Source organism: Pithys albifrons, chromosome 8 (genome assembly GCF_047495875.1).
Source record: "Pithys albifrons albifrons isolate INPA30051 chromosome 8, PitAlb_v1, whole genome shotgun sequence".
NCBI lineage: Eukaryota > Metazoa > Chordata > Aves > Passeriformes > Thamnophilidae > Pithys > Pithys albifrons.
This window is the reverse complement of record NC_092465.1, coordinates 9,779,456-9,795,436: the sequence shown is the minus strand read 5'-3', so window position 1 is coordinate 9,795,436 and position 15,981 is coordinate 9,779,456. Positions and strand designations below refer to the sequence as shown.

Here is a 15,981-nt window from a genome sequence, read left to right as displayed (position 1 = left end):
AAGAAGGATCAATTTGCTACAGACATTTTATTGATTAACAGTTTTTTCTTCTTTTGTATGACATACCTTTTTTAAACAGTAAAATAAGTAAATTTTTTACTCCATAAATAACACAAATTAGCCCTTATATCTCAATCCAGCCAAAATCTGTGTAAAATAGTTTGTTCTATATTTACATTCTGTACCAAAATAGGAAACGTTCAAGGTCAGCCAGTTCTCTCAAAACAGTTGTTTTATCTCCAAGGTAAGCTTCACATTAAAAAGGCAACATTTGCACTTCAAAAGTCTGGTAGTGTAAGATCACATTATTCAGTGTACAAATAGCCCGAAATCCTGAAGAGCAACACACAAAAGTGAGCAGCACCCACATATCCAGATACACAGAAACCAGGGCTTTGGTCCTGCAGGAGAAAGACCTCGAGCTGCTCAGCTGGCTGAGTCACTCCTTGGAAAAGCAGGGAAGAAAGGATGTGACTCCCTCTCCACTGGAATATAACCAAGCAGAAAGATTTGCAGGACAGGAAGATTTAAAAACAACTGGCCCTCATAAGGAATTGTGGATATGGCTGCTCTTAAACAACATCAGTCTTCCCAATTTACTCAGTTCTCAGCAGAAAGAAGGAGCTGCTTTGGACTGACAGTCAATTAATGGAGGATATGATTCGTTTTCAGTAATTAACCCACATCAAAGGCCGTGACAGTCTCCCAAGACCTCAACTCATTTCAGAAGGAATGAATTGCTGCTTTTCAGTGTGGTTTTACTTGCTGCATTCTCCAGCCCAAAGCTATCCTTACTCCTTGTAATTGAAACACTAGAAAATCGTGTTCCTAAAGTATGACTTGCCTTTGACTTCTAATTGAAATTCTTTGAACTACTGGGGTCAGAAAAGTCCACAAGACTAATTTATTTCCCTAAGCAACCATGGAATGTTTTTTAAAAATTAAAACTGTGGACACTATCTACTGGAAACGTTTCTGCTACAGACGAGCTAACTCATGTATCTCTTAGCACAACTTGCAGGGCTCCTGCTGACCTGTTTACGCTGGTGAAAACACAAAGGTTGAGCTGGGCTACATTTCAAAGTTTTCAGGCAGAAGAGATGCAATAGGATGGGGACTGGCCATCTGCAGTCAGGACATCTAACATAGCTGCCTGCAAACTTTGTATTTATTTAAAAGCAATTCTGGCTTTTACAGCAGAAACTACACTTAAGGCTACATAACAGGTTTAAGCTACATTTTTAGCTGTGTTCTACACTCAAAACTGGCTTATGCTTCCTACTGTATTTATTTTATTCTTAGAAACCTGAGACATGTTTTTACTTAATTCATTATCTTAAGATTTGGAAGCTCACAGCAGGCTAGAAGCTGAACACAAAGACAAACACAACTGAGGTAGTCAGCTTTACTCAAATATTCTTTATGACAATTACCAGTTCACTGTCACTTTAAATTCAACTTGACACGTTCCTTGGCAGTTCCCACAACTGCTAAGAGCTGCTAACCCACTGATGGGATATGATATGTTGTATTTTTCTGCCCGGAGTACTTTCCCCACCGAACCCCGCACAATCACATCCAGTTCTGCAGTTCCCAGTCAGCTGAAGGGCTGCATGCCAAAGAAATTACAACTGATATCTCAGAATAAGGCAGTAGGAATTTTACTTCACTGGACTGATTCACTGATGCAGCTACTCAGCAGGTATTGGTGAACCTGACCACAAGAGCTCCAACAGGCCCACAGATTTTTCCCTGTCAGTACAAAGCACTACAGCTCCTTCCTTTAATTAATGCATATAATTCAGAAGTAGGTAAGCATCGACTTTCTAAGCCATCTTTCAGTTAATTCTCAGGAAGAGATATTAAAAGAAGAAAAGCCCTCAGGATAAACAACTGTGTAGAAGATAAAAATATTCAATTAAATATAACAAATCTCACACTTAGACAGGATACCAGCATATATAATACTGAGCACAATAAATTAACACCAGTTAAAAAGTTTAACAGGTATAAAGTTAACCAGAAAGTTCAGACAGTGCAAATATTCCACAGTAAGGAAAAAATAACCAGTAATTTCTTTTCAAGTATCAAAAGCATTGTTGTTGAGTGATACCATTTCAACTGTACTATTGCACAACAGACAAAAAATACAATATCAACCTCTGGAACCTCTTAAACCTTATGTTTTCAAGGACTCAATTTACACCAGCTATTTTGTGGATATATTAACATGGTCAGTGTCTCATAATTTGAATTTGTACAATTTTAGAACATTTGAGTCCTGACTTGTACTGCTTCTCTGAAACACTGGTTTAAGTCTAGCCTAGGCCTTGTATAATGCAAAGCAAACTTAGCCTGCAGTTAAGAAGGGGAACTGGCCCAGTGCAAAGTCCTCTCAACTGCGATGCTTCCGATAGTTTTAGGTTGCACCTTTCTTGCCTCAGCAGTGTCGTAAGAGTTCCTTTAAGCAAAAAGCAACAAACAACTCCGGCAGGCACAAAGAATTTCTTACAATCATGATGGAAGTCTTATTATTAAAGTTTAATTGTAGCTAAATAAACTTGACTCTGTCTCCCTACCTTCCATTTTAGAGCAGTCACTGACAATTCCAGTATCACGACACATTTAAGAAGCAGAGTAACATCATCTTCTCGTTATATTTGCATTTTTTTAGTGCACTGGACATGTCTGCTCCCTCAAGTTTAACACTATTCCAAGAGTGCAAACTACCCTAAAAGGACAGACAGTGGATTGAACCATGTAAGATTTTCTTCTACTCTGAATGGGATTATTTGTTACACATTAGTCAGAAATGAATAAAACCATCCTTACAAGGGTCCTATGGAGCAGCTGTCCTCAGCTTGACAGATATACTTGTTTCCTTCTGTATTTTGTCATCAAGTGATTAATTATGTAGCAAGGTGTACTCTCCAGTGTTTCAAAACGTCTGATTTTCAACTTACTGCAAATACTCAAATAATTCATAATATTTACATGTGCAAGAAAAAATGGAGGAAAAAAAAGGAAAACAGATTAGATTTTCCTTACACATTCAATATAGTTTTTGGTCTAGAGACATCAGCATGGTCCTGTAAGATTATAGCTGCCATTGCTACTGGTTTGCCCTTCAACAAAAAATGAGAACACCTGCAGTTATGTTCATACCAATTAAGAAACAATAATGCCATTATTCATTATTTAAGAAACAAACCAACAAAATAAAAAAATAATCATAAATCCTGTCCCCATTTTACAGTCTGGGTATCAGTACTGAAATGCATTTGCCCAGCAAATTACTCTGAGAATATTCAAACATTTGATGTGTTAATTTCACAGTAGAACTAGCACACGCTAAATGAGAATGGGATTTCTAGACAGTTGTCGTGGTTACCAGTCTGAAATGCCATTTTGTGCATGTAGGAAAATTTAAGTGAACCCCAAGAATCAGCTGTAAGAATTCTGAGAAGCCTCAAAGCTGCAAAATCCAGTTGTGGAGACAACTGCCAACCATTGGTCTACGCCATTAAACTATTCTTTCCCTCCTAACCTGTAAGAATTGACAGAACAAACAAACAAGTTCCAGACCTATTTAGGCCTGGGTTGTTAGCAATAATGACAACTGATTTTTACATGGCTTTCGACTTAACCACTGAGGTATATTTCCAGTTTGAGGATGCTTTTCTACTAGTCACACAACAGACATTACAAAAAATCCAACCCTCAGTTCTGTTAGAGAAGAGCTCTCGTTTCAAATCTTAACTGAGTTGCCAGGAAGTCTAACACAGTTGGCATAGTGGATCTTGTTACTGAGTCAAAAAAAACCCAGAGGTTGAAATTCAGGAAAATACTGGCACTTATTGAGATGACAAGGTAAATTTTCCTCTTCTCAAAACTCTGACTGCTTTTGTCAGCACCTCCCTGACTACGGTCTGCACTGATACTTGCCAGGAGAGGTGAGGTTCAGCAGAAGACAGCTGCCTGCAGAGACAAAGAGCTCTGTGCTCCGCAGTAAGGAGTGCAACATGACAGATGTATCATCTCAGAACACCTTCTTGCCCCAAGCTTAACTCTACGCACAGAGAAACAATCCTGTCAGCAGCGGAATTACGTTGGCAATCAGTAGCCAAAGGGTTACAACCAGGCTAGATGAGCAGGAGCATAAGTCTAAAATGAAAAAAACAAAAAACCACAAAGCTTACAAATTTTACATCTAAAGAGAAGATAAAATAACAAAGAGAACACTAAAAAACACCAGAGAGTTAAGGTCCTTGACAAAACATTAACTGGTATTTAGTGAATTAAGCTTTTTACCTCACTCAATCAAAACTGACTCCCATCTTTCGTGTTCTGGATTACAACACTAATATTGTCAATGGTAAGTTATACAAGTGAGAACTCATTTACTATGAGGTGATAATTTTAAAATTATAATAACGATATGGCCTTCAAAACACAGGCTGGATTTCCTGGTAAATTCCCAGGCTAAAGCTAAATTTCTGGGCTGATTAACAGAAGGAGACATGACATGAAGGAGTTACATTTCAGACATTTCTCCTGTGTTAGCCACTATTCTGCACAACTGTGCAGCAAAAATCAGGGTACCTTTGCTATCTTCCTTTGCCTCCTACACCTGGGAACTTCAAATAGCCATGGCTTTCCTTTCCTGTTCCCAATGCTCAGAGCAGACACAAATATCTAAAATCTCAAAGGTTTAATATTCAAGTTTCCCTTCAGCAAATAATGCAACCTACCAATGGGTGCAGCTCTTGTTAGGTTAGAGGCCGGAGGATCCCGTTCTGGAGGACAGGAGTCACAGAAGTCTGAACAGGCTGGGCAAATCAGGTTCCCAACATGGATCCAGCCATTCATCTGGATGCTCACAGTTAACACCTGACCTGAGCGGCTGCACAAGTATGAAGTGTCCTTGACCCAAACATGCAGCCCTTGTGCAGAACAAGATACCTTAAAATAAAAGAGTCAAGTCTGTATTATGATTTATTGTAAAGGGGATTTGGAGGCTCATTCAATAAGTAAATAGGACATACATCAAACACCTGGCATTAGAGCACAGATGAGCTGCAAGCATTTTAATGCACTCAGAGCCAAGTATTTGGTTCAGGAATGCTTTAAAGCACTGACTGTACTCCTTTTGTGCAATTATACGGATCACTAACTGAGAACAAGTAAAACTTGGCTTCTGCTCATGACTACTTTTAAAAAGCTGTGTTGTTGAATGTGACACCTTTACTTAGACAGTCCTGAAGAGAATGAGGATAATGAATAATAAGTGATATGTGCACAGTGCTTCCCACTCTGAAAAATCAGAGTGACTAATTAACACTAAGCTTCAACAACAGAACATTTCATATAATTATTCCTTCTTAGCCAAGGAGAAAGTGTCATAGGGATAAGACACATGATGGCCCTAGCAAGACTGGAAGTAACACACAAGTCATCCCAGAGGTCACACACTTGTCTAAATTACAGACTTATGTTTGGACAATAATTGTTTTCAAAACATGTCACATGTTCTATAGATTTAAGGCAGAGAAGATCACATCAACTGTGCAGGTACAAAGTTCTAAGGCACAGCCTACATTTTATGCCTGACTATTCCTTTTAGTGCTATTAAAAAAAATACATATAAAACCCCAACACATACTTACTTGATAACATCCACTACCCCAGTCAGGATAACTGAGTTTCCTCCTGCACTGTTCCATAACAAAAGCAGATTTCTGAATAAGACATACAGAGTGTGGTCCATATTTCTCTGCACCATAGTTTTTGGTAGGATCTAAGGTAGAAGGAATATAATGAATTGCAGCTTAGGAGAGGAACAGAAAGTCCCTATCAACTTAAAAGGCTATAAATAGTCAATGTCTCCACATGCTATTCAAGGTTTACTTTTGAAATATTTCAGACTCTTAATCATTATCAATTTGGGAATTATATCATCTTGAAAATAAAGCAGAAAGAAATACATGATTTAAAAACCAAACAAACCTATAAACTAACCGCAAAAAAACCTCAACCAGCAAGCACTTTCCATCAGAACTGTGTGGTTATGTTCACCCCAGGGAGTGCCAGCTGAAATGGCTGGCTTTAAGGCAGAGGGTGTTTGTTTGTTTGTTTTTGAGACAACTGCACAGACAGATAATATCCTACAGCATTGTGGAGCTCATGCACTGCCCATGTTCTGGTAACTTGCAAAGCTCCTTGCTTTGAACAAAAACCCCACACAGGTGGGAAGTGGAATCACATTTCAGAGGCTCAAAAATAAACCAATCTACCCACCCCCATCCTTTATCTTGTATTTGGATCATTTGGGGTTAATACCTGTTCTGCTCTTATGCAATTCTTGCATTAGATATGAGAGTTTGTCTCCTAGGTGTACAAGGTAGTTGTTTCTCACCCCAGCACTGTGCTTATACAGCTGGCAGGGTAAAACTTGACTAGTGAAAAAATTCATATCCCATTAGTTTAAATATACAGCAAGTCCATTCCAAACTAAGAAATGCAGTCTCTGCAAGGTCACACTGAAGACCTGAATACTGACCTGGTTGGTTTTCAATTATTCTACAGTCTGAACTGCGTTGAAATTCACCACTCAAATGCCAGCTGAATTCCTGACTAAAGGGACAATAGTCAGCAATTTCTACTGAGCCACCATAATAAGGCAATTCTGCTGCTGGTATTCCATTAAGATTGTCAAAGTACTGCAAAACAAAATACAGCTGTGAAGCAGTTTGTGCAAAGACGAATGTACAACTGTTTTTTAAGTAGACCCAATCACTACAGCTGTAAGAACATCAGCTATTCCCACTCAGAAATGCTGTTAACAGCAACTTACAATACCCAAGAATCAGACAAACCAGAAGTATTTAAGAATATGTAAATAATGCTTAACATTTGTATGTATCACTCTCCACTCCTGACCCTACCTCCCCTCTTTGTAATCACTGCACTCTTTGGGATGTAAACAGAATATATTTCTTATAGTGCAGTGACAAAAGGCAGCAGACTGGTGGAAGAAAATACCCCAAACACAACATTCTGAGGGATTTCTTTTTCACAATAACTTTTTCTTTTATTAATATCACAAAGGGTTTTTTTCAGACTCCTTGTAATAAACTAGGCAGACATTCTTCACAGTATCTACCCATGTCTACTAGTTCAGAAGAAAAAAATCCCAAAAATACAATCATCTGGCTGCAAAGCTCAACAATGAAAACACTTGTTATTTGTTAAAGTAAGATCCATTATACCTGATATTCCTGAGGTAACTGCTTTGGAAATTTCTGCAAGTTGCACACTGCTACTGCTCTTTGGTCCTGTCTGCAGGTTAACTGCAAAGGATTACTCCTCAAAGTGTCACAGTAGGGACTAATTAATTGCCTCCTCAAAAAATAAAGAAAAAAAAGAATAAAAATCACATTAGATCACTTTAACTATTTTACATAAACAGTCTGTCAAGACTCTTTGTTCCTGTTCTCCCCTACACTCATTCAATCAGACAATGGAGCACCAGCATCTTCTCTGGGACTAATTACTGTTATTTGTCCGGTTATGACCTTTCAGATTATCAAGCCAGTGATCAAAGTTACAATGCACTCACCTATTTAATGACACTGCTTTGTAAACATTGAAGAAAAAAGATACACAAGCATAACAGGCCCACTGTGCAGCTGTGCCCTAGAAATGTATGAGCATTGTAAGGAACAAACAAGGCAGGCTTTGTTTGGAAGATGCCTATCATCTCCCTCTGTCCCTCTGTTCCTTCAAGTACAGTCCAGTAATGCAAAATTGCACAGGTTGCACTTCCAACCAAAAGGGACAAAATGAGAAGGCAAACACTTTTAGATTAAGTCCTACCCATTCTCTCTGAAGCACAGCCTTCTCAGTGTAAATGCATTTTACATCCCAAGATGTTTGGCTCTGTATTTATTGCACTGGAGGGGGGATGCAGGGCAGCACTCCTTGTTCATCTGTGCCTACCCCTACTCCTTTTCACTGAGTTACATTTAAGGTCAAATATAAACAAGCATCAGGGTTTCCTCTCTCTCTCTTTTTTTCCAAAAGACTGGATTCTTACTTTTGTCTCTTCTGGTCAATCCAGAACTTGCAGCTCTTCATTACAAAGTCACATCCTTTATTGCGTCCCCAGTCTAATTTTTCTGCCATGCTGTAATTTGCTTTATACCACCTGTAAAGGTATTTTGAAATGAGAATATAGTTACTTCAAAAATTAGTGTTCTGCTTAGTAAAATAGCAGTTCAAAGAACTTTATACTATGTCTTAAGGTCTTCAAATGAAGAAAAAGGGAAACTACACCCCTTCCTGCCTGTAACAAAATGTATTATAATTTCACTATTTTTCAAGTCACAGTGAACCAGAAGAAAATTTTGTGATCTGCAAAGGAACAATGGATATAGAAAGATGAAATTTTAGCAATTTCTGCTTTCTATATGCAACAGGACCTGAAAAAATAATCAACATGTACTGCATGCAACTGAGAGAAGACTTACATTAAGAATAAAACTAAACAGACTTTACCAACAGTACTATGCATTAAATGCCTGTATTTCTAAGGCTAAATTAAGAATGGATTTTGAAATACATGAAGAAAAAAACTACATACAGATTCCTTGTTTAGTGCAATGATGATTATGATGCTTATCTACTGTGTTGCAGATGGATAAGAACAAGTGTATCAATTCCAAATAAAATCAAGTACAATGAAAACAAAAATGAACCAAAACCCAACCCTCATTCTTAATTCTCACCCTGTGTCTTCCATTAATGCCAGGGTGATCCTGGAAAAGACTCGATTCTGAGTATGGGATCCAGTCATCGCCTCATTCTGAAAGTTACAGTTACTATTAGTAAGCCACTGAAAATCATTATTATAAGAAAACGCTTCCTATATAAAACCATTTTATTTCCAGTCTCTTTTTACTACTGACAATCAATTTCCATCCTCCTTCACAAAAGGTCTGTCCTGAAGCATTTCCCTTCTTGTCTACCTCACTGCATAGAACACTGACTACAAAGTGTACCTCTGCCAAAAACTTAACACAGCACAAAGTTATAAGTAAAATTTAGCTTAAATGTCAGGAGGGAAATAAGTGTTTCCTTGATCAGACAAGGTTTTGGAAGACAGATGGCAAAAGCCAAAGCCAGGGCACATGAATAAAGATGAAGTCAAGGTAATGAAGAATGATCACATATTTGATACATGACGTAGAGGGCAACGAAGCTGAACTGATTCAAAGCAATACCTCCCCTAGCCCTAAAGAAGGAGCAAACCTTCTCAAAAGGGTAAATGGTAGACAGAAGTAAGAGACACTTAGTTTTTCAGTAATCATCTCAAATTTCTACTCTGAGACTTTGCATAAAGGTTGAAAGATAGATTTATCCAGAAATAGTACTGTTTGTGATGTATTTCAGTGAGGTTTCATACCCATACATTTTCAAGGCTCCAGTAGGTACCACAATAAACCTAAAAATCAAGGTGGAGGGAGGAGACATTCCCACATCCCCTTTCATTCCTACTGTCAGAACTAACCTCCAACAACCTCTTCTCCCAGTGATTGAGCTCAGTACCCATGCCACCTTGATTTTCAAGCTCCATTCCCTCCAGAATTGGACAGTTAAAATGTTTTCGAGCTTCTTCCTAGAAAGAAAATGTTTACAATTCTCAGGATATTGAGATGGATACCCACATACACTCCTACTGCTCTATAATTATCTTTTAGAAGTATTTCAGCATTTCTTTTTCTACCGTTTTATTTTCTTCTCAATGTTTCTTCTACTCAGAGGCTGACTAAGCCAGCAAACACACAAACAGAAAACCTAACACTGTCTACTCATTTCCTGAGAATAAACACGCCAAACCATGGCTAATTAATCCAAGTTTGCTCTATATACTCTGCTAGATTTAAAACAAACAAAAAATATTATCTGTGGCCAAATATGACGAACATTACAACTTATTTCCAATACTTATTTACATATGTTCTTTTGGGGGCATGGAAGGAGAGTCAGAGTTGTGGGAAGCAAGAAAGATTTCCAAGAAAACTTGAGGAATTTCTTTTCAGACATGACAAAATGTGAACTGTATTATTTTGTAATCAATAAATTTGAGAAAATATTACAACAATGGTTTTAAAGAGAAAACGAGAAAATAGAATTATCTTATAAATGAGAAAAGCAGTGAAAACGTTAAAGGAACAGGAATCCTAGGTGTCTATGTCTGCGGGAAAACATGTAAAGAGTAGGATTAAGGAATCTCTCCAACATCAGTTCTGCTAAAACTTTCATAATTTACTTTCCAGTGCCTTCATTGTCTCTTATTAAGTCAATTTATTAACTTTATGCTGTCTGTCAATCAATTTTCACTTTACTTTGGATACACCCTCTCAACTAATTACAAGTCTTAAAGGGGTAGGCTTTGGGCCACACTTTCAGGGAAAGGGTAATTCAATGTTAGATTATTACTTCTTAAGTAGAAATATTGAGAAATATTTGTGACTAGAGAACATGGTGGTGACCTTGGCACACAAAGTTGAAAAGTTAATCCACACTTACGACTACACGAGGCGTCACCAGCAGATGGACAGGATGGCGCAGCATTTTGCCACCACGGACATCCCATAACCTCACTGCTCTATGAACGACTTTATTGCTCCACTGATACAAACCCAGGCTGCAAGGAGAATGTTTCGGTCACAAATCTTTCCCACAAAGACATGTTACTGTGAAAAGATTTTTCTCCATAAGAAATGGAATCACGGATATTCTCTACACTCCCTCATGCTTTCTAAATTTAAAATTCTATTATGCAACATTTCTCCTTTTTCATGTATGTATTCATTATACACACAATTCTGATTTAACAAGGCAAAGCAAGATTATTAAAAATATGTCTTCAAACTCAAGACATACTTTCTGTTACCAAAGGGTAAGAAATGAAATAAAAATCCTCACAGTTGCTATCATAAGAAAATGAACAAAGACAAAGCTCTCTACCCTTCCACCTCCAGAAAACCCCGAGAAGAACATCTCTACCACATCAACTAAATGAAGGGAAAAAAAGTGAACTGCTCATTCTATAACAAGTCAGAAAACTCACGCAGCATGCTACACACAGTGGCAGTTCTGCATAACTAAATCACTGAATGATATATATCTTAAAAACAAACTGCACTGGCATTAGGCAGCCTACAGAAAATACAATCCTCAGTTAGTGAGGTGTTCAGCAGCATCAAAATTTAGGCACAGTTAATTGTAATGCTAAACTTCAAGCCTCCTGATAACTGAAATCCTGCACTAATTCATAACACATGTGGATAATACGAGTGCTTAATGGCAATGTAAACAAATACTAAAAAACCACCACACACCAATGTCTGAACACAGTAAAGGCAAGGTGTTCTAATAATGGAATGAAGCTCAGATTTTCAACAGGCAAGAATACATCGTAAAGAGACAAGGGAAAAACATCCTTCAATGTGAGCACCAGGGTGTTCAAAAAACATGTAATACCTTTCATTAAAAGGAGGGAGTCCATCTGCATATCTTGGTGTCAAAGGTTTTCCATCATCATCACGATAAAAGGCAAACAGTCCAGCAGAGAAACCCTTCAAGTTAAAAAACAAGCACAAGAAAACCCTTGGTAAGACATTCACACCCAAAGTCAAACAGCATGAAAGAGTTCCCACCACTGCCTCAGATACACTGGAATGCTGCACTCCAAGGCAATTGACACATAAATTGAAGGAGGCAAAGCAAGAGCTTTCCTCCACCAAACATCCTTCTCTTACAAGCTGGAGGGATATAAGGAAGTAGGCACCAATTTCAGGGAAACACATTTTACTACATCAACCCTCACCAGTGCATGGATGATCTCATGTTTCACTGTAGACAACATGCCAACAAATTCCTGAGCTTGAGTTGAAATCATATTTGGACACAAGTTGGCATATCCTGCTATTGGCCTGGAAGACAGTTTCAAAATTACATCAGTTTCAGTAAAATAGTAGCAAATTCAAATCATATTCACTTGAAGCAGCAGAAGATTTAAAGAAGATAAAGACTAATGTAAAAATAAGTCCTTGCAAACAACTTCCCCAATCATTTATAAATGTTGTACTGTTAACAATTCAGTGACTAGTTTACTGTTGGGATGGGAGGGGTGAGATCAAACAACCTCTATATCAATATTCTGTGCAGGTGTCACTGACAATAGGTAAGAGATCTGAATCTTAGATAAGCCCCTAGAGAGGTACAGAGTCTGTGACAGTGACTATAACTGAGCTGGAAACAAGAGCCACATAAGTAGGGCCACTTGCATTCTCCTTTTAAGTCTGTGGCCACATGACATTCACTTCACCAGAAACAGGATCTTGAGATAAAGTTTAGGCATTAACAGTGGAGGATGAGCTTTGACTCACATGACTCAACTTTGCAAGTTAAGCACTATTTGATGGCTTTGAGGCTTTACATAAACACAGTGCTTGTTATACAACACAGGCAAACAATTAAATTCCACATCTGAGCAATTAAAAAACTTGAAAGTTTAATTTAAAAAAGAGTTTGTAACAGAGGGAATACTTGCCTGTCCATTTCAGCTTCCAGCTGGCAGTAGGCTGCGTATGCAATGATATTTTCATGGCCACACCTTTCAGTAGTGAGAGCACTAACATAGAGCATAAAGTCAGCATCACGAACCCCTTCTTGGTCAGGTGGGCCCGTGGGCCTGCGGTGCCACTCGCTCTCATTGTACACCCTGCATTGCTTCAGTGTTCAAATGGAACAATTAAAATACTTCAGATGGGACAAAAATTTTGCATGACAAAATTCAATTAGCTTGAAGCTGAGAATAAATCCCATTGTAAAATAGTGGAAGATAAAAAAAAAATCTATGAAGACAGTAAAGCAGAGCCAAGGAACAACTTTCAAACTACCAGCTCTTTTGATTTATCAGACACCATGAAGGTGGTACCTTTATAAAAAAGAAAAAAAAAAGCCTGCCAACCTTCCCAAAATTAGCATCCAATATCTCCTACAAATTAAAAAGATTCTTGGCTCACAGAACTTCTATACAGAAGTAGGAAGGGCATTTCTCATGTAATCTGGCATGGTTTTAATGCTGTAATTGACACTTCAAATTGACAGAGACAGAGAGACATCTACTGATCACACACTGTAGCTGAATAAAAATTCATGCAAGAGAACATCTGAAGCATTTTCTGCACATGCTCCTGGGTCAGTGGATAATGTCTTCAAACAAGGACTTCAAAAAAATCAACTCTTATTATTAGCTCTGTGAAAATCCAACTCATTGATCAAGGTCAATAACAAACTGGATTGTAGCAATTTAACAGGCTTTGAATCTCATCCGCTCTGTGCACGTCACTATAATGCAGGCTTAGAAAAGAGTAACCAGTCCAGATTTATTTGACTTTTGGTTCAACAACATAAACTACAGAAACTCACACTAACTTAAGTTGTTCTATTCTGTCCCTCAGACTCAGTGATCTCCTACAAACAGGTTACTTATGTGCAGTTGCAATATTCAATTTTCATTAATTTCCACAAACAGTAATATGTTACAGATTAGGAAGCACTTGGACAGCTGAGCTTACCTGGAGGTGTTTCTCAGGAACTATAACTGGCCCACACCTTGTTTGGTCTGCACAGGCTCTTTGGCAATACCTGTGAGGGTCAGCTTTCCTCCTTAAATATTGGTTTGTCACACATTGCCTTCAATGAAACATGAAAGACAGGACTGTTTTATTATTGAAACAAAACTACAGAATAGTCTTAGAGCATTGTAGTGGTATTTGATATAACTCTAACTGTGAAAATTGTTAGTTACCCTGCTAGGGAAGACAATGCTTCCAGCTGTTGATGGAACATCTGCATGTTCAAGGAGACATTAGGAACAGGTCCACAAGTAGGTGAACATATAAAAGCCTTCAATACCTCTGACACAACGAATGCAGGTGTCAACAGTGGAAGGTTAGCAGATTTGTGTACACTCCCTAAAAAAGCATCTGCTACTCCCACTGGGTTAGATGGGTCATTGGTCTGATTTAGGAGGCATTTCTTACACTCTTACTCTATTCTTCTTTTAAAGGCTATAAAACACAATGTTAAATATCAAATACAGCAAGTGATTTCCAACAAAATTTCACATACCTGCTTAGTAATATAGTACCTGTGGATTTGCGCACTTGAAAGGTCTTCTCCAAGTAAGATATAGCTTGTGGGAAGAGTTTGTTCTGAACAGAACAAAAAACCAAAGTCACCCACGAGCAGTGTAGACTCTCCTCAACCCACAACTCACCTCAAAGGCATTAACTACCAAGTTATATGTAAGTTGCTACATCAGAATAGGGGAAACCCAGACTGCCTAAGAAATGCAATTATTATCAATGTATTTAGGAAATGTTTCATTTCAGTATTTCCATATTTTGTTATGGGAATGAAAAAATGGGAAGGGGACCAGTATTAATTTGAATGTTCAGTTCAAAAGGGCTTTTAAAAACTATAATCACATTTCTTTCTGATACCTTGGCACCTGGGGATACAGCCAACACGTGTCAAACTACATTCAGCAGAACATCAGAATTATTTGGACTGGAGGCATCATCTATACATAAAGACTTTGTTTCCTGGACTAGGGAATATTAAATTGCTGGCATTCAAAGCTTTTAACTAAATTGACCATAAACTTGACTTCATTCATGTAATGAAATACATACAAACAAAAAGGGGAAGCAAATATAACATACCTTTATAAGGTGTCTTTTCTCGGGCAGCAAACTATATTTAAAAAAACCAAAATAATCAAGCTGTAGTTAACAAGGTTTCCATTCTCATGGAGAAAAACAACCCAAAACCCCCCAAAATAAAACAAAAACCCCTACCACAACATCATACTCACTTCTCAACACTAGTGTCATATACAATCTTAATTCTTAGCTGTTGATCCACGTTTCGCTTCGAGACGTGATTTTCCTTCAGAGGAACTTGGTAGACAACCTGGCAGGGAGAGGAAGGTGCCGGTGTTTGGGGCAGCTCGGCGGGGCAGACCCCGCTCCGCGGCCTTTGCTGCGCTCCCCGCCCCGCGTCCGCCGCGCCCTGGCCCCTTCCGACCCTCCCGACCCTGCCCGCACCGGGGAGGGACCGAACACACCCGGGGCCGCGGGGCCACCCCGGGCACGGCTCGTCCCGGGGAGGCCGAGAAGGGCCAAAGCCAACAGCAGGTGCGTCCAGAGAGGGGACCTTTTGCCCACCAACACTCGCCCCGCCACCCCCCAAGCAGACCCACGGCAGCCCCACCTGGTCGCCGCGGGGCACGCGGTGATCACAGGAGGAGGCAGCGGAGGGAGGGGGAAGCAGCAGGAGGAACAGCAGGGGCCCGGCGGTGAGGGCGGCGAGCGGCGGGCGGGAGCGCCGGGCGGGGATGGCGGGCCCGCCGCCCGGCTCGGCGGCCATCTTTGAGTGGCCGTCCACCGCGTCGCCATGGCGGCAGCGCTGGGGAGCGGCCCGGCCAATGGGCGAGCAGGGCGGGGCCGGAGGGCGTTGCTGATTGGGCGCGGTGCGCCGGGGGGCGGGGCAGGAGGCGCGAGGGGTGGGAGGGAATGGCGGCGGGCACGGCCATCCAAAGCCGTGGGATCATAGAATCATAGTATCGATTGGGTAGGAAAAGACCTTCGAGATCATCAAGTCCAACCCTTGGTCCAACTCCAGTCCCTTTACGAGATCATGGCACTCAGTGCCACGTCCAATCTCAGTTTAAAAACCTCCAGGGATGGTAAATTTACCACCTCTCTGGGCAGCCCATTCCAATGACTGATTACTCTCTCTGGAAAGAATTTTTTTCTGACATCCAACTTAAATTTCCCCTGGCAGAGCTTGAGCCCGCGCCCCCTTGTCCTGTTGCTGAGTGCCTGGGAGAAGAGACCAACC

The 15,981-nt window shown here is 39.7% G+C and overlaps 1 protein-coding gene across 1 annotated transcript; it reads right to left on the bottom strand.

Moving 5' to 3' along the window:
• Positions 1-8: 8 nt before the first annotated feature.
• LMLN (leishmanolysin like peptidase) lies at positions 9-15,543 on the bottom strand. Its single transcript, XM_071561646.1, has 17 exons — positions 15,352-15,543; positions 14,954-15,051; positions 14,802-14,832; positions 14,206-14,288; positions 13,650-13,767; positions 12,620-12,798; positions 11,894-11,999; positions 11,548-11,642; positions 10,591-10,708; positions 9,569-9,676; positions 8,787-8,863; positions 8,096-8,206; positions 7,269-7,401; positions 6,560-6,719; positions 5,667-5,797; positions 4,752-4,962; positions 9-4,164 (listed from the first exon to the last, which is right to left on the bottom strand). Exons 1-17 carry the CDS (start codon positions 15,505-15,507, stop codon positions 4,070-4,072), a joined length of 2,010 nt encoding a protein of 669 aa, XP_071417747.1. The 5' UTR covers positions 15,508-15,543; the 3' UTR covers positions 9-4,069.
• Positions 15,544-15,981: the final 438 nt, after the last annotated feature.

Coding starts and splice junctions, on each gene's coding strand:
- LMLN (XM_071561646.1), bottom strand. CDS start 15,507: ATGGCCGCCGAGCCGGGCGGCGGGCCCGCCATCCCCGCCCGGCGCTCC. Junction 11,643..11,893: donor ATGAGATCATCCATGCACTG/GTGAGGGTTGAT, acceptor TTTAACTTGAAG/GGTTTCTCTGCTGGACTGTT. Junction 9,677..10,590: donor TGGTGACGCCTCGTGTAGTC/GTAAGTGTGGAT, acceptor TTTTCTTTCTAG/GAAGAAGCTCGAAAACATTT.